We start from the raw sequence: 25,219 nt of genomic DNA, 5'->3' as shown, positions 1-25,219 counted from the left end.
AATCATTTAAAAAGAAGTATGCAACTTTTAAAAAAGTGGATTTAATAAATACTGTAAAGTATTTTTCAAAAAAGCAAATTCACAGAATACTTTTATACTTGAACTAAAAATACAGTTCCTAAGAGAAGAGTCATAAGTACATAAAGTAGTGTTACCTCCAGATGCAACAGAATCTCTGGATCTGAACTTAACAGTAGTAACATCACTGTCAGAGCTGTCTTGATCATTTTCTTCAGTTTCCCCTAAAAAGAAACAAAAAATATATTAGTATAGTCTTAATTCTAAAGCTCTAAAAATCTGGATTAAAAACTAAAAACAAGTAATTCAACATTAATGGAGCCTTTTAAACCAATGAATATAGGGAGTTCCTGTGGTTCAGTGGAAACAAACCCCACTAGTGTCCCTGAGAACTCGGGTTTGATCCCTGGCCTCACGCAGTGGGTCAAGGATCTGGCACTGCTGTGGCTGTGGTGTAGACTGGCTGCAACAGCTCCAATTCCACTCCTAGCCTGGGAACTGCCATGTTCTGCGGGTGCGGCCCTAAGAAGACAAAAATAAATAAATAAGCCATCGAATATTGAATTTCCATTTATTTTATGTTTACTACCCTGAGTCAGGAAGTTCTAAATAAAATTGAGCCCTTTTATTTTATGTTCTTTCAGGTACATAATTATATTCCAAAGACATATTCGGAGTAATATCAATGATTATATTCTGAGACTTTAATATAGAGTTGAAAAGTAAACAAATGAGCATTAAACAGAAGAAAAGTTTTACCTTATAAGGAAGAAAAATACAGAGTTAGTATATAAATTCAGACTAGATTAGTATATGCACATACGTGTGCGTGTGTTTATGAAGGGGGTGTGTGTACATATACACTCATCCACAAAATTTCAGTATGCAAGTGACTAATCTCACATGATGGTAAGCTTAAAAATGTACCAAATTTTACTGTACTCTTCAACCACAGACTGGTTAGGAGAATTTGGAAAACTAATTATTTTAATACCACAAATAATGGCCAGCACATGCCAGAAATGGAAAATACTAGCTTTGGTTAAATTAACTCAAACAGACAAAAGATGTTTAAAATGCATATAAAGGCTTTCATCACTCATTTTATCCTATTTTACTTGTCCATTTAACAGTTTAGACAAGCATGAGGGTTTTTTTTTTTTTTTCCCCGAAGACACTTTTCTGCACTCTCTCTTAAATACCTATAAAAATTGCTTCTAATATTAACAGAAAAAGATTTAGACTATATTGCATGATAATTTAAAAGAAAATACCTTCTTCAGAGAAATTGACCTTCTGTTGGACACTGGTGGCTTCTGGAAGAGAAAAGCATACATGATAAATATAGCAGCAAGAGCTAAAGCTTAGGAATAAATAAAAACATCTAATTTAGGAAAGTGAACATAATATCACGCCAAACTTTTTTTCCTGTTAGATGATAAAAAAAGAATCTATTATTTCCCTTTACATTATTTTAGGAATAAGTATGCTAAAAACTGGAATCAGAGTTTAATTTTCCTTCACCCAGAGGTCTATGGTACTATTGTAACCTGTGTTTGTAGAAAACATGAAACTATGTCAGTAAAAATCCCTGTCCTTATAGGTTTACAGCATTCTCATTCTCTTATGTGCTAGATTCCCCACACTCCTTTGAAAAGCCAGCCACACCAACAGAAATGAAAACCCAGCTCTTTAATCATCCGTGTACCCAAAATGGATGTAAGAAAGATAAAGAAACTCTTCTGTTCCCAGCAGGTCCACATACACTATTATATCTCAGAGCGAGAGAATTTGGACAAATATAAATGAGAAAAAGGTGTCAAAAAAACTTTAAATGCAGTGTTTTTACACAAGCTATTCTGAATTTTTTTTAACATAAAGGCATTGCACAATTGGGCTAAAATATTGCTGAATAATCATCTAAGAAGTAGCATGAACCAGACCTTTCCACAAAGCTGAAAATTTGTGTTTGCTTTTGGATTTTCTTTTACTGATTTTAACCCCTATTTGCCTTTCAAAAGAAAAAATTCTATTGCAGAAGGCAACTACCCACACATAATATGGTGAATTTGGAAATTTTTATGTAAATCAATTTAATTATTTGGTATATTACCAGTCAAACTACTCTTACTCAAGAGTGTCAAGTGCAAATGAGTATTTGCCAGCATTTCTGCTATAAAAAAAATTAACTGAGAAAATTGCTAATAATACTATGCTACTCTTTCCTTAGAAGGACTGTCCTTTCATTTTATCTTTTTTTCCCCAAGTGAAAAATGGAAAGTCAAACTTGTCTTAGTGCTATTCCCTTAAAATTTATTAAATTTCCATTCACACAAAAAGGTATTGTTCCTTTTTTGAAGTTTTATTTTTTTAACTACATACCTTTTATAGTATTTCTTTTTTGTATGGTAGTTTTGCTATATTCCTTTACACAACCATTCACATAGTACGCAAACACAAGATATTTTCTTGAGTCAACGGTAATGTCTTAGTCATTACTTAATAACAGTAAGTCCTTACTTAATATGTGCATGTTGCTAAATAGTGTTCAAAAAACTTCAAGTCTGATCTCCGATTCCTATGGTGTCAAAAGGAAATACTAGCATAGGTAAGGCTCAGAGATATTAAGTGACTTGTCTACGGATGTCAGGACCAACAAATAACAAAAAAGCACTTGAATAGAGATGCTTCTGATTTCCAGTCCACTACCTTTCTACCCCTGCATCAGTTTTGTTATAATAAGACATAGTGAACAATTAATAACTTTTTAAAAATTATTTTGAATTAAAAAAATTTTAGAGCTGTTTAAGATACACAAAGTTAAGGAGATGGGAAGAGAGATTTTCAATATGTTCTCTGCACCCACACATACACAGCCTTCCCCATTACCGACATTCCCATCAGAGTGGTACATCTCTTACAAATGATGAACCTACACCAGCACGTCACAATCAACCAAAGACTGTAATTTACATTACAGTTGATGGTGTACCTTCTATGGGCTCAGACAAATGTTTACTGACATGTATCCACCATCATGGTATCATACACAGTATTTTCACTGTCCTAGAAATCCTCGGTGCTCCACCTATCAATCCATCGTCCCCCCTGTAACTCCTCCCTCTCAAACCTTGACAACCACTAATCCTTTTATTGTCTCAAGGCAATCTTTTTATTGCCTTTTCCAGGATGTCATATAGTTGGAATCACGCAGTATGTATCATACAGCCTTTTCAGATTGGTTTCTTTCACTTAATAAGATGCATTTAAGGTTCCTCCATGCCTCTTTACGGTTTGATATCTCTTAACACTTAATAATATTCCATTGTCTGCATGTTTATTTATCTACTCACCAATAAAAGATATCTTGGTTGCTTCAAAGTTTTAGTAATTTTTTCTCTTCTTTTTAAGGCCACACCTGCAGCACATGGAAGTTTCCAGGATAGGAGTCAAATCGGAGCTGCAGCTGCCAGCCTACACCACAGCCACACCAAGGCCAGATTAAAGCTGCATCTCTGACCTACACTGCAGCTTGCGGCAACACTGGATCCTTAACCCACTAAGTGAGGCCAGGGTTCAAACCTGCATCTTCATGGTACTAGCTGGATTTTTAACCCACTGAGCTACAAAAGGAACTCCTGATCTGTTTTTATTTTTTTTTATTTATTTATTTTATTTTATTTATTTATTTATTTATTTATTTAGTCTTTTGTCTTTTTTGTTGTTGTTGTTGCTATTTCTTGGGCCGCTCCCGCGGCATATGGAGGTTCCCAGGCTAGGGGTTGAATTGGAGCTGTAGCCACCCGCCTACGCCAGGGCCACAGCAACGCGGGATCCGAGCTGCGTCTGCAACCTACACCACAGCAACGCGGGATCCGAGCCGCGTCTGCAACCTACACCACAGCTCACGGCAACGCCGGATCGTTAACCCACTGAGCAAGGGCAGGGACCGAACCCGCAACCTCATGGTTCCTAGTCGGATTCGTTAACCACTGCGCCACGACGGGAACTCCCTGATCTGTTTTTAAATCAAGTTTTCTGTTTTCTTATTAATTTTTAAGAGTTCAAATACGTGTGTGTGTGTGTGTGTGTGTGTGTGTTTGTATCTGGCTGCACGCATGGCATGCTGGTGTGCAGAAGTTCCTGGGCCAGGGATCAAACCCAAGCCACAGCAGTGACAATGCCAAATCCTTAACTGCTAGGCCACCAGGGAACTCCTGCATATTTTTTGGATAATGGTCCTTTCTCAGGTGCGTCATTTGCAAATATTTGCTCCTAATCTGTAGCTTGCCTTCTCATTTCCTTGTCTCTGTCTTTTGCTGACTAGAAGTTTTTAATTCTAATGAAGTCCCGCTTATGAATTATTTCTTTCACGCATATGCCTCCGATTTATATCTAAAAAGGTATCATCACACCCAAAGTCACATAGGTTTCTCCTACGTTATCTTCTAGGAGTTTTATAGTTCTATCTTTACATTTAGGTCTGTGACCTATTTTGAGTTAATTTTTGTGAAAGGTGTTAAGATCTGGGTTTCGATTTTTTTTTTTTTTTTTTTGCTTTGCATGTGGATGTTGAGTTGTTGCAGGTCCAATTGTTGAAAAGATTCACTTTGTTCCATTGTATTGTATCAATTACTGTAAGTTTTGGTTTAGTTTAGCTTGAAGTTGAGTCCTGCTACTTAGTTCTTCAATATTGTGTTTAATATTGTGTTCAATATTGGCCCTATTCTGGGCCTTTTGTTTCTTCATATAAACTTCAGGACCAATTTGTTAATATCCATGAATTAACTTTCTGGGATTCTGATTGGGATTGCATTGAATCAATAGATTAAGTTGGGAAGAAATGACATCTTGACCACATTGGGTCCTCCCACCCATAAACACAAGACTTCTATTTATTTAGTAGTCCTTTGATTTCATTCATCAAAGTCTTGCAATTTTTTTCATATAGAACTTGTACGTATTTTGTTAAATTTTGCATCTATTCCATTTGGGGGTATGCTAATAGTAATTATAATGCGTTCGTAATTTCAAATCTCTTGTTCATTACTGGTATTTAAGAAAGTGAATTTTTTTTTTTAAAGGGCCACACCTGCAGCATATGGAATTTTCCAGGCTAGAGGCTGACTTGGAGCTACAGCTGCCGGCCTACATCAGAGCCACAGCCGCATGGAATTTAAGTTGCATCTGCGAACTACACCACAGCTCATGGAACACTGGATCCTTAACCCACCAAGCAAGGCCAGGGATTAAACCCACATCCTCATGGATACTAGTTGGATTAATTTCCGCTGCGCCACAAGGGGAACTCCCAGAAAGTGACTGACTTTCATACATTAACTTTGCATCCTGAAACCTTGCATAATTGCTTATTAGTTCCAGTTCCAGTTTGTTTTTGTTGTTTTTGTCCATTCTCTTGGATTTTCTACATTGACAATCATGTCATCTTCAATTAAAGATAGTTTTATTTCTTCCTTCTCCATCAGTATACCTTTTAATTCCTTCTGTCTTTTAACTTCTGGCACAATGATAGAAAGTGGTGAGCGAGGGCATCCTTGCCTTGTACCTGATGCTAATACAAAAGCTTCCAGTTTCTAACCACTAAACTGAAAGTTAGCTACAGTTTTCGTAGACAGTCTTTATCAAATTAAGAAAGTTCCTCTCTATTCCTAGTTAACTGAGAGTTTTTAATCATAAGCGGGTTTTGGACTCTGTCAAATGCTTTCTTCTCCATCTACAGATACAAGCATATGATTTTTCTTTAGTCTGTTGATGTGATGGATTGCACTGATTTCCAAATGTTAAACCAGTCTTGCACACCTGGGATAAATCCTATTTAGTTGTAGTGTATTAATTCTTTTTGCACTTTAAAAAATTTGATTTACAACATTTTTGTTGAAGATTTCTGCACCTTATGTTCATGAGACATACGGGTCTGTAGTTTTAAAAACTTCTTAAAAAATTTAAGTAACAGTGATCTATAAGTTTCATGTGTACACCATTACATTTCTTTTACATACCCTACAATGTGCTTACTACCAAAAGCTTATTTTCAATGTGTCACCATACAGTCGATCCCCCTTACCCATTTCACCTTCCCTACTGCCCCTTTCCCTCTGATGACCACTACTCTGTTCTCTGTATCTGCATGTTTGTTTTTGTTTGTTCATTTATTTTTTATTAGTTTTTTATACCCCGCATATGAATGAAATCGTATGTGTCTTCCTCTGACTTATCTAACGACTTAGCACAATGCCCTGAAGGTCTATCCACATTGCTAGAAATGGCAGAATTTCATCTTTTTAAATGGCTGAGTAGTATTCCACTACCTACACATACCACATCTTCTTTATCCATTCATCTGTCGATGGGTACTTGTTTATTGTTTTTTGTTTTTAATATAATGATTTTTATTTTTTTACATTAGAGCTGGTTTACAGCAATCTGTCAATTTTCTACTATACAGCATGGTGACCCACTTACACATATATATATATACATTCTTTTTTCTCACATTATCCGGCTCCATCATAAGTGACTAGACTAGTTCCCAGTGTTACACAACAGGATCTCATTGCTTATCCATTCCAAAGGCAATAGTCTGAATTGATTAACCCCAAACTCCCAATCTGTCCTACCCCCTCCCCCTTGGCAACCACAAGTCTGTTCTCCAAGTCCATGAGTTTCTTTTCTGTGGAAAGGATTATTTGTGCCATATACTAGGTTCCAGATATAAGTAATATCATATGGTATTTGTCTTTCTCTTCCTGACTTACTTTACTCAGTCTGAGAGTCTCTAGTTCCACCCATGTTGCTGCAAATGGCTTTATTTTGTTCTTTTTTATGGCTTAGTAGTATTCCATTGTGTATATATACCACATCTTCTTAATCCAATCATCTGTCGATGGACATTTGGGTTGTTTCCATGTCTTGGCTATTGTGAATAGTGCTGCAATGAACATGTGGGTGCATGTGTCTTTTTCAAGGAAAGTTTTGTCTGGATATATGTCCAGGAGTGGGATTGCTGGGTCATATGCCAGTTCTATGTAGTTTTCTAAGGTACCTCCATACTGTCTCCATAGTGGTTATACCAGCTTACATTCCCACCAACAGTGCAGGAGAGTACCCTTTTCTCCACACCCCCTTCAGCATTTATTATTTGTGGACTTACTAATGATGGCCATTCTGACTGGTGTGAGGTGGTATCTCATGGTAGTTTTGATTTGCATTTCTCTAATAATCAGTGATGTTGAACATTTTTTCATGTGCTTGTTGGCCACCCTTATATCTTTGGAGAAATGTCTATTCAGGTCTTCTGCCCATTTTTCCATTGGGTTGTTGGCTCTTTTGCTGTTGAGTTGTATAAGTTGTTTGAGATTAAGCCCTTGTCAGTGGCATCATTTGAAACTATTTTCTCCCACTCAGTAAGTTGTCTTTTAGTTCTCTTTTTGGCTTGTCAGTTTGACTAGGCCCCACTGGTTTATTTCTGCTTTTATTTGTGTTGCTTTGGGAGACTGACCTAAGAAAAAACATTTGTAAGGTTGATGTCAGACAATGTTTTGCCTATGTTCTCTTCCAGGAGTCTGATGGTGTCTTGTCTTATATTTAAGTCTTTAAGCCATTTTGAGTTTATTTCTGTGCATGGTGTGAGGGTGTGTTCTAGTTTCATTGATTTATATTCAGCTGTCCGGGTTTTGGTACTTGTTTATTGTAAACAATGCTATTATTGATTATAGGGGTGATGGTGTAGATATCACTTCAGGTTAGTATTTTTATATTCTCTAGATAAATGCCCAGAAGTACGATAGCTGGATCATACAATAGTTCTATTCTTTTTTTTTTTAATGTTTTTGCTCATCTATTTTTTCTTTTTTCCCAATGAATTTTATTACATTTATAGTTGTACAATGATCATTCCAACCCAATTTTATAGCATTTCCATACCAAACCTCCATCCCATCTCCCCACCCCCAACTTGTCTCCTTCGGAAACTGTAAGTTTTTCAAAGTCTGTGAGTCAGTATCTGTTCTGCAAAGTTCAGTGTCCTTTTTCTAAGTTCCACATGTAAGTGATGGCATATGACGTTGGTGTCTCACTGTCTAACTTCACTTAGTATGGTAATTTCTAGGTCCATTCATATTGGTACGAATGCCATTGTTTCTTTCCTTTTAATGGCTGAGCAATATCCCATTGTGTATATACACCACATCTTCTTTATCCACTTCTCTGTCAATGGACATTTAGGTTGTTTCCATGTCTTGGCTATTGTATATAGTACTGCAATGAACACTGGAGTACATGTATTTTTTCAAGTCGTGATTTTCTCTGGGTAGATGCCCAGGAGTGGGAATTCTTAATTTTTTTGAGAAATCTCCATACAGTCTTCTATAGTGACTGTACCAATTTACATTCCCACCAACAATGTATGAGGGGTCCCTTTTCTCCTCATTCTTGTCAACACTTGTTATTTTTGCCTTTTAAAGTATTCTGGGAGCTCCTGTCATAGTGCAGCAGAAACAAATCTGACTAGGAATCATGACGTGACAGGTACAATCCCTGGCCTCACTCAGTGGGTTAAGGATCCAGCGTTGCAGTGAGCTGTGGTATAGGTCGCAGACACGGCTTGAGTCCCGAGTTGCTGTGGCTGTGGTGTAGGCCAGCGGGTACAGTTCCAATTAGACCCCTAGCCTGGGAACCTCCATATGCTATGGGTACAACCCTGAAAAGCCAAAAAAAAAAAAAAAAAAAAAAAAAAAGAAATAAAATGAAAGAATTCTGACAGGTGTGAGGTGATGTCTCACTGTGGTTTTGATTTGCATTTATATAACAATTAGTGACACTGAACATCTTTTCATGTGCCTGTTAGCTATCTGTGTTTCTTCTTAGGAAAAATGTCTATCACCTCTGCCCATTTTTTTCAATTTTTTTTTTTTTTTTTTTTTTTGCTGTAGTTGTATGAGATCATTATACATTTTGGATATCAACCCCATATTTGCTATATCATTTGCAAACACCTTCTCCCATTCAGTAGGTTGTCTTTTAGTTTTACGGATGATTTCCTTGGCTGTGCAGAAGCTTTTTAGTCTGATGAAATCCCTCTTGTTAAATTTTGCATTTCTATCTCTCACATGAGAGATATATCTAGGAAAATATTGATAAGACTAATGTCAGAGTGCACAATATGTTTCTAGAAGTTTATGATTTCATCTTATATTCTTTAGTCCATTTTGAGTTAATTTTTGTGTGTGGTTTAAGATAGTGGTCTAGTTTCATTTTTCTGCATTTGGCTGTCCAGTTTTCCCAATACCATTTATTGAAGAGACTATCCTTTCTCCATTGTATATTCTTTGCTCCTTTTGTCATAAATTAATTGTCCATATATGTGTATGTTCATTTCTGGGCTCTCAATTCTGTACTGCTGATCTATGTATCTTTTCCTGCCAGTACCATGCAGTTTCTAAGTTTGGGCTTCATCTGTTTTTCTAATTAGTTTAGGTGTAAGGTTAGATTGCTTAAGATTTTTCTTGTTTCTTGAGGTAGGCCTTATTGATATTAACTTTCCTCTTAGTAATGCCTTTGCTGCATCCCACAGATGCAGATTTTGTTTTCAGGGAATTTTAAAATTTCTCCTTTAATTTCTTCATTGACCCAATAGTTGTCCAGTTTCCACATATTTACGATTTTTCTAGTTTTCTTCTTGTAGTTCATTTCTAGTTTCATTCCACTGTGTTCAGAGGAGATGAATGATATAATTTCAATCTTCTTTAATTTACTGAGACTTATTTTATACAGTCCCAATACACAGTCTATCCTTGGGAAAGTTCCATGTTCACTGGAGAATGTGTATTTTGCTGGATTGATGGAATGTTCGATACAAATTTGGGTTCATTTGAGACGTTTCCTTCTTGACCTCCTGTCTGGATGATCTATCCATTGATGTAAGTGGGGTATTAAAGTCCCCTATTATTATGTTGCTGTCAACTTCTCCCTTTAGATCTGTTAACAATCGCTTTCATATATTTTTGGTGCTCCTATGTTGGATGCAATTATATTAATTACTGTATGTCTTATTGATAAGTTGCCTCCTTTATTATTATATACCATCCTTTTTTATCGATTATCTTTTTTGGCTTAAAGTCTATTTTTTTCTGATATGAGCACTGCCACCCCAGCTGCCTTTTGGCTGTTTCTTTGCTTGGCATATCATCTTCCATCCCTTTACTTCTTTTATATTTATTTTTTATCGAAGTACAGTTGATTTACAATGTTGTGCCAATTTCTGCTATTCAGCAAAGTAATCCAGTCATACACATATATACATTCCTTTTCTTATATAACCTTCTATCACAGTCCATCCCAAGAGATATCCCTTTACTTTTAGCCTATCTTTGTCTTTACAGTTGAGATGTGCCTCCTACAGTTGTTTTTCAAGCCATCCAGCCACTCTGTGTCTTCTGATTGGTGAATGCAATCTGTTTCCATTTAGGGTGATTACTGATAGATAAAGACTTAGTATTACCATTTTACCGTTTTTTTTCCTGGTTGATCTATATCTTCACTGTTTCTTTCTCTTTGTGCTTCTATCTGCCACTGTGCTTTGATGGTTTTCCAAGACGGTTTCCTCTTTTGTTAGGTTTTGAGTCTCTGCTCTATGTTCACATTCTGTGTTTACCCTGAGGTTTCTATAAAACGTATCAATTAAAAGTCTTCTTTTCTACTGATAGTATCCTATCTTCATTTACCTATGCAAGTTCTGTCCTTTTCCTCTTCCTCTCTTATGTTTTTTGTTGTCTTAAATTATCCCCTTTAATGCTGAGTGATCAAAGTGAGGCGGCCATATTTATTAGTCTGTTTCCCCTCCCCCTTTCCTCTTTATGTAATAAGAGGGTTTAAAACCCTATTTTGATAGACAGCTGCACTTTTATGGCCCTATTTACCACCTTGCTCAAAGTTTTGTGTATATTTGTCATTTTTTTTTTTTTTTCTGACTGAAGAACTCCTTTCAACCTTTCTTATAAGCCAGGTCTAGTCTTGACAAACTCTTTCAGCTTTTGTTTGTCTGGAAAGGACTTCTCCTTCTTCTGAATGACAATTTTTCGGGGTAGAGCATTCATGTGTGATAGCTTTTATCTTACAGTATTTTAAGAATGTCATTGTACTTCCTCCTGACCTGTAGGGTTTCTGCTGAGAAATCTACTCAGAGCCTAATGCGGTTCCCTTGTAGGTCACTGTCCTTTCTTCCCTTGGATCCCTTTAGAATAATGACACTGAATTTTGACAATTTTAACATTATGTCTTGGAGGTTTTTTCGCATAGAAGGAATTTAGGTGTCTCTTAGTTTCATGGGTTTGTATATCCACCTCCTTCCCCAGGTTTGGGAAATTCTTAGCAATTATTTCTTTTTTTTTGTTTCGTTTTTCTGTTTTTCTTTTGCTTTTTAGGGCCACACCTGAGGCATATGTAAGTTCCCTAGGGGTCAAATTGGAGCTACAGCTACTAGCCTACGATGTGGGATCCAAGCCACGTCTGTAACCTACACCACAGCTCACAGCAACATCAGATCCTTTAACCCACTGAGCGAGGCCAGGAATCGAACCCACATCCTTGTGGATACTATTTGGGCTTGTTATTGCTGAGCCACAACAGGAACTTTCTCAGCTGTTATTTAAGTACCCTCTCTGCTTCCCTCCCCTGGGATACCCATTAGCCTAATGTTGTCCTTCCTAATCAAGCTGGACAGCTTTCAAAGGATTTCTTCATTTTTAAAATATCTCTTTCCTCTTTTTGTATTGTTTCTAGATTTCTATCTTTGAGCTAATTCTCTTCCACATGGTTTGCTCTATTTCTAATACTTCTTATGTAAATGAATTCATCTCATTTATTATGTTCTTCAACTCCAGAATTTCTCTCTTCAACCTCAGATGGCTGGGGCTGTGGTTCACTATCTTTGGTAAAGTAATCCTTCTGTGGTTAATTTTATTTCTGAGCGCATTAAACTGAGTTTTATTGAGTATCTTCACGACAGTTATTTTGAATATTTCAGGTTACAATATTTTGTGACTTTCAGTTTTGTTTCTGGACAATGGTCATCTTTTTGTGAAACAGTATTACTATGGTTCTTCTTGTTCAAATGATGAATTATTGCTCCTCTGTGCATTTCACATTAAATGATAAGTTAAGAGTTAGACTCCTTTGTTTTCCAGTAGGTGGCACAATCACACAAGTTTTTCATTTTTCTTACTTGAGCTGCCTGCCACCGGTTATGTTTGAGTGGCACTTTCCAGTCCCCACCTTCTAAGAGGTGTGACTCTGTGCCTTTGTTGTTGCTTTTTGTGCCACCGCGGTCATTACTCTTCATTTCTGCCAGAGCCACAGTTATCACCAGGATGATGGGTTCTTTCCCTTCCTTGCATATGGGATCCCCTGAGACACACAGGGACCTGTACTTTGTCTGTTGCAAGGTTTGCAGGCTCCATCACTGTACATGGCAGATGGCTGGGGCTGTGGTTGTGGGCACCTCAGTGGCTGCTGGGATGGTGTCCCAGGCCCCACCACTGCTACTGCCCAGTTACCTGTGGCTGTGGGTGCCAGTGCAGTCAGTTAGCTAGAGTCATGTGAGCAGCCTTTCTTGTTACTGGAGTCTTCCAGGCTGTGGGCTCTGCTGTCCCCATCAAAGGACCTGAATTGCAGGCCCCGCCTCCACTGTTCCTAGAATCCACCCATCCTTAGATGTATAGATGTGTGTAATTCTCTAGAATCCTACTGTTTGGGTAGAGACACCTTTGTTGAGTTGTGGGTATTTCACTGGTTGTGGAGTGTAGGAGAAAGACAAAGGTAGATGTTTCACTCTGCTGTGTTTCTGACAATGGTCTATAGTTTTTCTCATAATGCCTTTGTCTGGTTTTGATATTAGCATAATGCTGACCTCAAAGAATGAGTCAGAAGGTACTTTCTTTGCTTCTATTCTAGAAGTGGTAGAGAACTGGTTTAATTTCCTCCTTAAATGTTTGATAGAATTTACTAGTAAATTCATTTGGGCTTGGTGCTTTCTGCTTTAGAAGGTTACTCATATTGATTCAATTTATGTTAAGAGGTATAGATTGACTAGGGTCACTTATGTCTTCTTGAGTAAGTTTTGGCAGATTACGCTTTCAAGGAATCCGTTCATTTCATCTAGGTTATGTTGTCGAATCTGTGGGAGCAGAGTTGTTCATAACACAGTTGTGTCATCCTTTTAATTTCCATGGGATCTTATACAGCGTTCCCTCTCTAATTTCTGACATTAGCAATTTATGTCCTATCTTTTTTTCCCCCTCAGGTTTTTTTTTTTTTTTTTTTTTTTTTTCCTTAGCCCGGGCAGAGGCTTCACCTTTGAAGGATAATTTTGCAAGACAAACTCTGCTAGGGTTGGTGGTATATTTTTCTTTGAATACTTTAAATCTTTCACTCCAATCTCTCCTTGGGTGCCTGGTTTCTGAGATGTTAGATGTAATTCTTTTATTTCTATACAGGTCACTTATTTTCTTCCTTTGGCTTCTTTTGGGATTTTTTCTGTATCTATGACTTACTGTGTTTTAAAAATGATTTTTTTTTTTTTTTTTTTTGGCATTTATCCTGCTTGGTGTTTATGAGCATCCTGGATCTGAAGTTTAGTATTTTTCATTAATTTGGGAAATTCTCAGTCATTATGGTTTCCAATGTTTCTTCTGTTCCTTCTCCTTCTGTTATTCATAATATGAGTACCTTATACCTTTTGTTAACTGTTGTACAGTAGAGGATAGTCTGTATTATTCAGTCATTTTCTTTGCTTTCAGGTTTTCAATGATTCTTTTTTTTTTCTTTTTGGCTGCACCCAAAGCATGTGGAAGTTCCCATGCCAGGGATCAAACCTGCACCGCAGCAGCGACCTAAGCTGTGGCAGTGACAATGCCAAATCCTTATCCCACTGAGTCAAAAGAGAACTCCAATGATTCTACTTTTTTAATTGAGATATAACTGATATTTAACATTGTGTAAGGTGTACAGTGTGTTGATTTGATATATTTATATATTGTAATATAATTAGCATAGCATGAGCTAATTATCATTTACATAATTATCACTTCTTTGAGGAATCCATTGATACAGCCTCTAGAGAGTCTTTCCTCAGCTGGGTCCAGTTCAATAAGCCCATCAAGGGCATTCCTCATTTTAGTTATAATGTTTTTTTTTTTTTTATCTCTAGCCTTTCTTTTTGATTCTTAGGATTTCTCTCTGCTTACATTATTCATCTGTTCTTGCATGCTGTCTACTTTATTCATTAGAGCCCTTACTTAGCATATTAATCATAATTACTTTAAATTCCTGGTCTGTTAATTCTACATCCCTGCCACATCTAGTTGATGTTTACTGTATCTTTTCAAACTATGTTTATTTCATTTTGGCATTTCTCACTAATTTTTTTGATAGCTGGACACAAGATACTGGCTAAAAAAAAAACCAGCTATAAATAAGCCTTTAGTAATATGGTGGTGGTATTGGGAGAGGGGAAGTATTCTATAGTTCTAGGTTTCTGTTTTTTAGTAAGCTTTATACCTCTGGACCATGAACTTCACAACAATTCCTTTCTTTTTGTCCCTCTTCCCCCTTTAGGTGGGACAGCATGTCCAGAGTGGTCTGGAGCTGAGTAATTACCTCCCCTCAGGTCAGTTGAGCTTTGATAATAACACAGCAGGTTAGGCTCTAGTTAACTAGATTTCCCGGAGGACTTGCCTTGTTAAGAACACGTTCCCTGGCATCTTTCAAAATGTTTCCTTCCCCTTCTCCCTTGCAGAAGCAAGATGGGATCTTGTGCTGATGTTTACTTGGGGGAGTCTGGTTGAGCTTCTGGAGGTAAACCTCACAATAGAGTATGAGCCCCCCTTTCACTGGGTCCTCCTGGAATTTTTAACTCTTAGTTATGTTCATGCTGAGCCTCTAGCAATTCATCAACTGCAGCTCAGGTTTTCCAGTACTACCTCTTGCAGAGGCTTATGCTTCTGAGTCCATATGCCAGTAAGCCATGATGTCCTATGTTTGCCTGTTTCTCCAATCTTGGGGGCAGCAGTCTGACCTGGGTCCTTTCCTCTCTTACAGATATAAGAAGAGTTGTTGATTTTTCAGCTGTCAGTTTTTTACTTGTTCTTAAGTTGAAGTAGAGACTTCCAAGCACCTCACATGTGGAACCAAAAAGTCATCCTAAATAATATTTTGGATAAATGAATAAATGACAAAGGCTGAGAAGTGAATTCTTCCTAAAATGGCAGGTTCCAACAACACCTAAGTGTAAGTCATATAATACAGTAGCTTTGCTACAGTTACATTTATATTAGGACATTATATTTTATGTAGCTGAAAAATTATCTGGTGTAACAAAATTTAAGGCTGAACTGATTTCTGAATCTGTATTAATGGAAAGAAAAGTATGTTTAAGATTTACACTATTCACTGAGCTATCAGAAAAAATAAATAGTACAGTAATCCCTCCCTTTTTCATCCTCATATAATTTATTTCCACATACTTGTGAAGTTCCAGGTCACTATGTCTAGAGCCAATTAACTAATAATCAATACTTTATATACCAGGTTGCCTAAAATGCAATCTCCTTTTTTTTTCTGTTTATGTTCTAATTAGCATGGGGGAAGATTTAAGAATTTTTTTTTTTTTTAGGGCCACACCCGAGGCATACGGGAAGTTCCCAGGTTAGGGGTTGAATCAGAGCTGTTGCTGCTGGCCTACACCGCAGTCACAGCAACGAGGGATCCAAGCCTCGTCTGTGATCTACACCACAGCTCACAGCAATGACAGATCTTTAACCCACTGAGAAAAGCCAGGGATCAAACCTGCGTCCTCATGGATACTTGCTGGGTTTGTCACAACTAAGCCATGACGGGAACTCTCAAGAATTATCTTTTAACCAGCTTATAAATGGAGTTCCCTATTTCCTTTTAATACCCCTAATACATTATATTTGAAGTATTTAATAAATCACAGATTTAATCTATTTTTGAACATTTTTTTTTTTTTTTTTTTTTTTTGCTTTTTAGGACTGCACCCATTTTGTAACTTTTAATCTAGTGTCTACAGATGCTTTATTTAGAATTCTTTGCTCCTAACAATAAGTATTTATCAGCAGTACCCAAGACAAAAACAATAACATGTCAAGCAAGGCTATCTTAATAATACCACTAACAACAGAAAAACAGTATTTCGTGTCTCATAATCCAGTAGTATTTTATGAACTAGGCAGCTTAAATAATAATACATCCTACTTACCTGATAAATAATCATCACTGTAATAGGCTTTTATCTTGGCTATAAACACATTTCTCACTTTAGAAAATGAAATTCTAGAAATTTACGTCTACCAATTTAGCATTTGATCATTTTAAAATTTAACATAAGGTATCTCTAAGAGCCACAGCTAATGTGAGAATGCTAGCTCTAACGTAAAGAGTTTCTCATATTGCATGGACTCTAAAAGTACAATAGTGACATTCTATTACAAGACAAACTGTAGTATTTGCAGCTTTCCTTCCCCATTCTGCCTGCTCTTCATCTTTCAAAATTCAGTTCAAATGCTATCTCCATAAAAATGTTCCTGACCTCTTCCACAGAGTAGGGCACTTCTTTAGGCAACTATTACTACAAACACACACACACACACACACACACGTGCGCGCGCCACCTTTTTTTTTTTTTTTTTTTTTGGTCTTTTTGCCTTATCTAGGGCCGCTTCTGCGGCATATGGAGGTTCCCAGGCTAGGGGTCGAATCGGAGCTGCAGCCATTGGCCTACACCAGAGTCACAGAAACGTGGGATCTGAGCTGCGTCTGCAGCCTTCACCACAGCTCACGGCAACGCCGGATCCTTAACCCACTAAGCAAGGCCAGGGATCCAACCCACAACCTCTTGGTGCCTAGTCAGATTCGTTAACCACTGCGCCACGACAGGAACTCCAACACACGCCACTGTTTAACACTTCATTTTCTTTTTAACCCAAGCTACAAAGAATGTTCAGATAAATATTTAAATATAATCTGAAAATAAACCAGTAGCATCTATGACTACATAAGTTTTAATTTCATTTCCCTCTTTTATTATTCAGCTTCCTTTACTTTAAACTTCCTGACTGCTACATGTGGGAAGTTAAAGTGTTAAAAAAAAAAAATTGCCTTTTTTTCTTTGTGGCTACGCCAGTGGCATGTGGAAGTTCTGGGGCTAGGGACTGAACCCAAGCTGCTGCAGTGACAATGCTGGGTCCGTAATCTGTTGTGTCACAAGGCAATTTCTAAAAATATTATTTTAAAAAGATATTACTCTTCTCTACACTGATGCAGACATTTTAAGAAATTAAAATCCTATTTGGAGCAATAATACTCTTAATTTAAAAAGTTATTATAAGAAATGGTAAAAGCTGCGGCTTTTTTTTTTGTCTTTTTGCCTTTTTAGGTCTGCACCCTAGGCATATGGAGGTTCCCAGGCTAGGGTCAAATCCGAACTATAGCTGCTGACGTACGCCACAGCCACAGCAATGCCAGATCGGAACCGCATCTGCAACCTACACCACAGCTCACAACAACGCTGGATCCTTAACTCACTGAGCAAGGCCAGGGATCGGACCTGCATCCTCATGGATACTAGTCAGATTCGTTTCCACTGAGCCACGATGGGAACTCCCCAAAGCTGTGGCTTTTCAACAATGGCAATAATTCAATATGCTATTAAGGAGATGTCACTTTTCTAACAATTTCAACCAATTTGGAAAAGGTACTTTCAAAAGCCCTAGGTCTTCATGTTTGCTGTAAAAATAGGTTACTTACAACCACCTCCTCTGATGGAGACCGTCCACTAACTGTATCACTTTCTGCTCACTTTCTTTTGCCTGGCACGGACAAAGCCCCAGGCATATTTCTACTATAGACTTTCCTATTCCTAGAGACCTGTGGAATGTGAGGAAGTGTAAACTTCATTTATCATGTTGTGTCTGGAGACAAAGATATGAAGATTCAGAAGTGAGATTATCATACTTTCTCAAAGAGAATACTAGATAGAATACAGAAGCCATTGTGTCTCCTGTTTTTTTGTGTTGTCAACAAAATCTAGTGTGGAATGTTACAATAAATCTACGGGCCAGGCAAGTATTTTAACTCTCTGAATTTACTCTTAGAACAAACAAATGGCAATTTTGTTAATGTGCTGCCTTCATTTCTGCCACTGATGTAATCAGGGACTGATAAACTTCCTCCCCTTCAGAGCGGAACAGTGACTATTTTAGGCTTTTTGAGACACATGAGGTCTCTATCATATGTCAGTGTGTGTGTGTTTATTTCACAAAATGTAAAAATCTTTTCTTCGCTCATAGGCTGTACGCAAAGAGGACTGCATGTCAGATTTCACTTAGAGACTATGGTTTGTGGAGCCCGGCTATATATTAAGAAAGGTAACTTTTAAGATGAATTATTCAATGCCAATCATGCTTTAGAAATCAGATAGTAAGGCAGCAAGAAAAAGAGAATAAAAAATAGTCTGCAGACATTACTAGTGTTCAAGTTCCATGAATAGCCATTGTATACACTCCAAGATGTACTAGCATTACTATTTAAAAAAAAAATAAAAACAGCAGATGGTGTCATTTTCCATATTGATCTCACAGGAATTTCCTTTAAGCTGGCAAGCACTATTTTTTAAAGTCAGTTTTTATTATAAAGTACTTACAGAAATGATTTCTAAATCTAGCCTAGAGAAAAAAATAAAAGTGCTAGACTATTTCAGTTCCAAGTTCTAATTAAGACGGTATGACTTTAAAAGATTTTTTAAAAAGTTTTTAAATAGAGCATTTGAGAAACTCTGGTGGGGAGAAGTAAACGTGCTAAGTTGTACACTGCGTGAATCGTTTTCAGTACCCAGACACTGTAAATCCTGAAGTCTCTAAGAAAAAGGAGCCTGAGCTTAAGTTAAGGACAAATGTAAAACAAGCTGCAACTATTTATAAAGAAAAATGAAGCTTCCCTCCTTTTGACTCATCTCCAAATTTAGAAAAGAACTGTAACTTAAGCCTAAATCCAACCACAATCAATACACACATATCTCGGTAGCTCATGTACTACACCAAGGAAAACACTGAAAAAACTTGAAACCACTTCGATAAACACGGCAAAGGACACTGAACTTACTGTGAAAAATCTCCAATTCACTTCCTAAATCAACAAAAAGACCTTAATGGTAAACTGATACCTTCTTTCTCTCAATACTGTGGACTTAACAACTGCCAAGAAAAGCTAAAATGTATCTGTTATTACAGTTTCCTACACAAATTTAAACAATAATATAACAAAAGACCATTTCAGAGAGAATAAAAACCAAGGCTTAATTACTAAGAAAGGTCACAGTCCTAAGGACACTGTTCCTCAAGCCGAGAAAATGAACAAAGTGATACTCTCGAGCCAGGGACCAAATGAATGTACCCCTGTATTCTGCTGATAATTAGAACCCTCACAGAGAACCTGTCAGAATTAGAGATAAACAAACCTAATTCACTCATTTTAGTACTTCCATTTGTTTTGTATGCCGAATCTGCAAGAGACAGCAGGAAAATTATTAGAGCTTAAAAGGAAATGTATCATATGTTTCTTTACTACAGTTCAGCATCAAAACCTTAAGATTTTTATCATTACACTTAAAAGGACAGCCATCTGTCAAAAAAAAAAAATCAATCTAATTCTTTTTTTTTTTTTAGCTTTTGCAGTTGGGTCTTTTTTTTTTTTTTTTTTTTTTTAATATGGAATGCTTCAGGAGTTTGCATGTCATCCTTGCTCAGGGGCATGTTAATCGTCTCGGTACCCTTCCAATTCCAGCGTAGGTGCTGCCAAAGCAAGCTCCCGAATTCTTTTTTAAAGGGAATGGAGAGGAGTAGAAACCTTATATGATGAGAAATATGCTTCGTTTTTAGTTCCCACATTAAAGCACCCTTAGCGGCCAATAAACTCTAGAAGGAGAAGGGGACCTCTTTGAATGCCGTTACTAGTTTTCTTCCACAGTCATGAAATCCTTTTAAGGACAATACTTTCAAGGTTTTAGTTACAAAGAAATATAACTGAGGCAAGGAAAGTTAATAGCCCTGAGCCACAAAGCCTCAGTCTTGAATTTTTTATTAGCATTATACTGGGAGGAATAAAAATTCCCTAACCCTAATTTAAAACCATTACACTAACAAAAAGAATTACAGCCACACATAAGAAACAACCTCTTAAAAAGAATGAGGATATCCTTTATATACTTACAGGGAAAGATGTCTCAAAATATTTTAAGTAAACATTAAAAAAAAAAAAAGAGTAAGAAGAAACAGAAAAGAGTATTTATTGAGCCAAAATTTGGGTTAAAAAAAGAGAGGAAAAGATCATTTACACATGAATTTCCCTATATCTCCATAAAATATCTCTGGAAAAATACTTAAGAAACTGGCAACAATGGTTGCCTCTGATGAGGTGACTGGGTGGATAAAAGACAGAGGGGGCAAGGAGACTTTTGGATTTTATAGAAACTTTTGAAATTTGAACCATATAAATACATGCAGTATCCTATTTAAAATATTAAAAAGTCGAATCAATAGACAAAACAATCTCTTACCAGATCTTGAGCTTCTTAGAGGGGGTCTACGCAGGCTGATTACAGGATCTTCACTGACCACTAATATAGGAAGAAAAAACATTAAAGAAAAAATACAAAATGTCAAACATACTAGATTTATTACATAATCATCTATTTATTCAGCAAAGTTTTTTTCTGAGTTTTCCATTATGCTAAGTATGAAAATACAATAGTGAACTAGCGACAAGTTTCCAGCCATAAAAAATTTATGGTGGAGCTCCCGTTGTGGCTCAGTGGTTAACGAATCCAACTAGGAACCATGAGGTTTCGGGTTTGATCCCTGGCCTTGCTCAGTGGGTTAAGGATCCGGCGTTGCCATGAACTGTGGTGTAGGTCGCAGATGCGGCTCAGAACTCGCATTGCTGTGGCTCTGGCATAGGCCAGTGGCTACTGCTCCGATTAGACCCCTAGCCTGGGAACCTCCATATGCCCTGAGTGCGGTCCTAGAAAAAAAAAAAAAAAAGAAAAGAAAAAATTTATGGCCTTGATGGAAAAATTTGCAGTCACCAGACCATTTTCGTATAAAAAGAAAGGAGTATCAAGTAAAACTCTTCGCGGGTTAGATCCCTGGCCTGGGAACTTTAACAAGCCATGGACATGGCCCCAAAAAAGAACCGAAATTTGTACCATAGAACCAACTCAATTATTTACTCCATTTAATCCACCCTCATTGTGGACTATTTATGTCATGTTCTAATTTGAGGGTTAACTTCCTGAGAATTAACACACTCTCTCCAATTATTTAACCTTGTCTGTATTCAGGAAATGCAAACTCTAATTAAAAATAGTATGTTCTAGAGTTCCCATTATGGTGCAGCAGAAATGAATCCAACTAGTAACCATAAGGTTGTGGGTTTGATCCCTGGCCTCGCTCAATGGGTTAAGGATCCATCGTTGCCGTAAGCTGTGGTGTAGGTCGCAGGCATGGCTTGGAACTGACGTTGTTGTGGCTGTGGTGTAGGCTGGCAGCTGCAGCTCCAATTCGACCCCTAGCCTGGGAACTTCCATATGCTGCAGGTGCAGCCCTAAAAAGCAAACGAACAAATAAACAAAACACAAAAAAATCCCATTATGTTTGGTTCTGTATGAGAAGTCCAAAAAACATATTCTGAACCAGCTATCACAGACTCCTTCCATTACACTGGCTGCCTATCTCTGTTTTCACAAAACTGACTTTATCGAATTTCCCCTTTACATTATGGAGAAGAAAAATCTTGAAGGGACAGCCATTCATTTGTTCTAAAAATACATACTGAGCTTGTTTTCATACATCATAAAGACAGAGATGTAGAATAGCTGTTAAATTGATTTTACGTAGCTCAGAAAGGCAGAACTAAGATCAAGAGAAAGTTACAGCAAAGTAGCTTTCCTTTCAGTAGTAAAAACGGAAACAAAGTATTAGCGTTGTCTCCAAAACACAACAAATAGTGAGAGAGTGATTTCCACACCACTGCAGATTATCAGCAACGCACAAACAGCTATTAACAGAGGAACACCTACAGTGATAGAAACTTTAGGTAGAGGACTTCACTTCCCCGGTCTTCCAGCTCTAGGCTTCTATGAAATATATCAGCCGTTTGCATTTCACATGTCAGGTATTTAGAACTTAACATACATAGCCTTAAAAAGACATCTTGTACATGTCCATTACTCTGATTATTGCAACTACATTTCTCCCTTTCTTCTCTGTATTCCTATCCTTTTCAGGTTTAATTAAAACTTAAAACTCGACTTTACCTACAGACATTAATTACTATTTTGGTCCCCATCTTTTCTTTAAGCTTTTCCTGTAAGCTCTCCAATATACACAGCCCTATGGAAGACACTTGCAGGAGACAGAGTAGTAAGAGAGAGGCATCAGAGAATAAAATAACAAGTACCCTTTTTTCTTTTTTTTTTGGTCTTTTTTCTAGGGCTGCTCCTGTGGCCTACGGAGGGAGGTTCCCAGGCTAGGGGTCAAATCCGAGCTGTAGCCATCGGCCTACACCAGAGCCACAGCAACGCGGGATCCGAGCCAAGTCTGCAACCTACACCACATCTCACGGCAATGCCGGATCCTCAACGCACTGAGCAAGGCCAGGGACCCAACTCACAACCTCATGGTTTCCAGTCGGATTCGTTAACCACTGAGCCACGACGGGAACTCCTAAGTACCCTTCTTTAGAAGCAATCTTCTTCCTCTTTCTGCTGCTCTTGCTCACCACTACCCACTCCCCCAGCATCTAACAAGGGACTGGTATAAAGCAGGTGCTTGGTAAACATCTGGAGAATGAATGAATGCTCTAACAACAACAGCCAAAAAAATCAAATGTTCACTACAAGATAGAAGGCATTAAAAATATTTAACTATAATTACTTAGCTAGAAACCATAACTGTTAAGAATATTTAACTTCACAAGAAAAGTAAACGGAATTTTCCTAATGTAACTTTAGATTACAAATTAGTTTCATGAAAGGAATGAATCCGGCCATAGAAAAAGTTACATACGCATAGGTGGATCAAACCTACTGGACACCTTAATGGCCATTTTAATGTGAAAACAATACAATTCTGAAACTTCAAACACTGAGAAGAGTTCAAACTATATCCCGGTTCTAAACTAATGCAATCAACATTTTTCATGACCTCCCAAACAGGATGACAAATGATGCAGCGGTGTTTACTAGGTTTTTAGTTTTAAAAAAAAAGTGGCCCCTTGGTTTAGGTCTTTATTTTTAGGACATTTTTGGATGAAGTTCTTTCAGATCACACTCATGGCCCTATAAACATTTATGGCACTATTTTGAATACCGAAGTTAAATTAAAAACCTCAATTCTACAAGGTAGAGGAAGGGGCTATCCTTAAACCTGTACTTAAAGCAGGTTTCCATCAAAGTGCCTCTTGTTTAAATAATTCCTCTGCTAGACAGATTTATAAGCACTTATTTAATGATTTCCTAAACTCTTTATCCTTTTATTAAGAAGAATGAGCCAGGAACATGCCAAGTGTCAGATGCTGCAGGATTTTTAAAAACCCCTTTTAGAGTTAGAGAACCCTGAGTATCTCAAATCTCCCAACAAGGCACAGTATGCTATCGATATATTCCAAGTAATTTCTTGCCTTTTTAGGGCTACACCCTGGGCATGTGGAGGTTCCCAGGCTAGAGGTCTAATCAGAGCTACAGCTGCCGGCCACAGCCGCAGCAACGCCAAATCCAAGCCGCATCTGCGACCACAGCTCACAGTGACGCCAGATCCTTAACCTACTGAGCGAGGCCAGGGGTCAAACCGGCAACCTCATGGTTCCTAGCTGGATTCATTTCCACTGCGCCAGGACGGGAACTCCATATTTCAAGTAATTCCATGCATGGGTTCCATCAATCTATCATCTATATTGGGAAATGTTTTGTCTTTTCCAGTACCAACTATAGCATAAGCTTAAGAGAAATGCTTAAAGTATAATTTTATGAATGTGACAGTCATCTATAAAGTATGATGGGAAAAAAACGCAATACCTTATATTTGTATGTTCTACAATGAACAAGGTGATTCTGCAAGTACTAAACCATTTCTGCAGTGGCCTTCTGAGTCAGGAAGGGCAAGTCACACAGATAAAAGCCTGAGATACAAGGTGCGTAGCTCAATCAACCAAGGTGCGTGCAGTGCTCCTCCCGCAATGTTATGCAGCCACATATCTCATTAGCAATCCTTACCTGTAGCACTAAGGTGAACTCCAAAAGACCGAGACACTCTTATGTTTATGAGTTTGATGATGGTTCACAGGCTGGTGCTTAAGTCTTAATTACATCAATTTACCTAACTCTGCAATTTTTAGAAATTTACCACTGATTTTATTTTTTAAAACTTTTTATGGCCATACCCTCGGCATATGGAAATTCCTGGGCCAGGGCTCAAATCCAAGCTGCAGCTGCAACCTACACTGCAACTGCAGCAATGCTGGATCCTTTAACCCACTGCACCAGGCTGGAGATCAAGCCTGCACCTCTGCAGCGACCCAAGCCACCTCAGTTGGATTCTTAACCCATTCCACCACAGAGGGAGCTCCTACTGTCAATTTTAAAAATGAGGAATTTCTGTTTCTTCGGGTATAAGGAGCATGCAATAAAGCTACTGTAAATACAATTTCAAGAATATGGCTTTTCCAAATGGTTTGGAAAATGCTTATAGCACCTATCACTCAAAGCATTTATCTAAGATAGTTTATAATCTTAACATACAGGCTGTTCAAAGAATTAACATACAGGCTGTTCAAAGAATTAACATATAGGCTGTTCAAAGAATTAAGCATAAAGCATGCATTTATTTGGAACTGAACTTGAACCAGATAAACTTAAATCTAAATCGAGAATATAATAGTTTAAATCATAAAGCATAACCTTATTAGAAGCAATGGATAAGGAAATAAGTCAGCACTTGGGTTAAAAAAAAAAAAAAAAAACAGGAACAACCAGAGGGAGTTCCTTGGTGGCTCAGCAGGTTAAGGATCCAGGTTAAGGATCTGGCATTGTCTACTGCTCTGGCATGGGCTCAAT

The 25,219-nt window shown here is 37.5% G+C and overlaps 1 protein-coding gene and 1 non-coding gene across 7 annotated transcripts in view; both read right to left on the bottom strand.

Moving 5' to 3' along the window:
- Positions 1-25,219, bottom strand: part of TOR1AIP1 (torsin 1A interacting protein 1) — a 51,257-nt gene that overhangs the window by 22,075 nt on the left and 3,963 nt on the right. For all 6 annotated transcript variants that reach the window (XR_014816361.1, XM_084977810.1, XM_021063744.2 and 3 more), the window contains 3 exons: positions 20,666-20,725; positions 1,293-1,334; positions 156-242 (listed from right to left, as the gene is read on the bottom strand). Coding sequence is in view for 5 of the 6 variants with exons in the window: in XM_084977810.1 (XP_084833936.1) it covers positions 156-242; positions 1,293-1,334; positions 20,666-20,725 (189 nt within the window). In the remaining variant the exon portion in view is untranslated. The remainder of the gene's footprint in view (positions 1-155; positions 243-1,292; positions 1,335-20,665; positions 20,726-25,219) is intronic.
- LOC146400162 (U6 spliceosomal RNA) lies at positions 19,812-19,917 on the bottom strand. The gene has a single exon (XR_014816919.1). It is a non-coding gene; the product is annotated as a U6 spliceosomal RNA (small nuclear RNA).

This window comes from Sus scrofa, chromosome 9 (genome assembly GCF_054392235.1).
Source record: "Sus scrofa isolate SSC_HxYL_T2T_F1_AM1 chromosome 9, Sscrofa_HxYL_maternal_Yorkshire_Landrace_v2.0, whole genome shotgun sequence".
Lineage (NCBI taxonomy): Eukaryota > Metazoa > Chordata > Mammalia > Artiodactyla > Suidae > Sus > Sus scrofa.
This window is presented reverse-complemented; position numbering and strand designations above follow the sequence as displayed.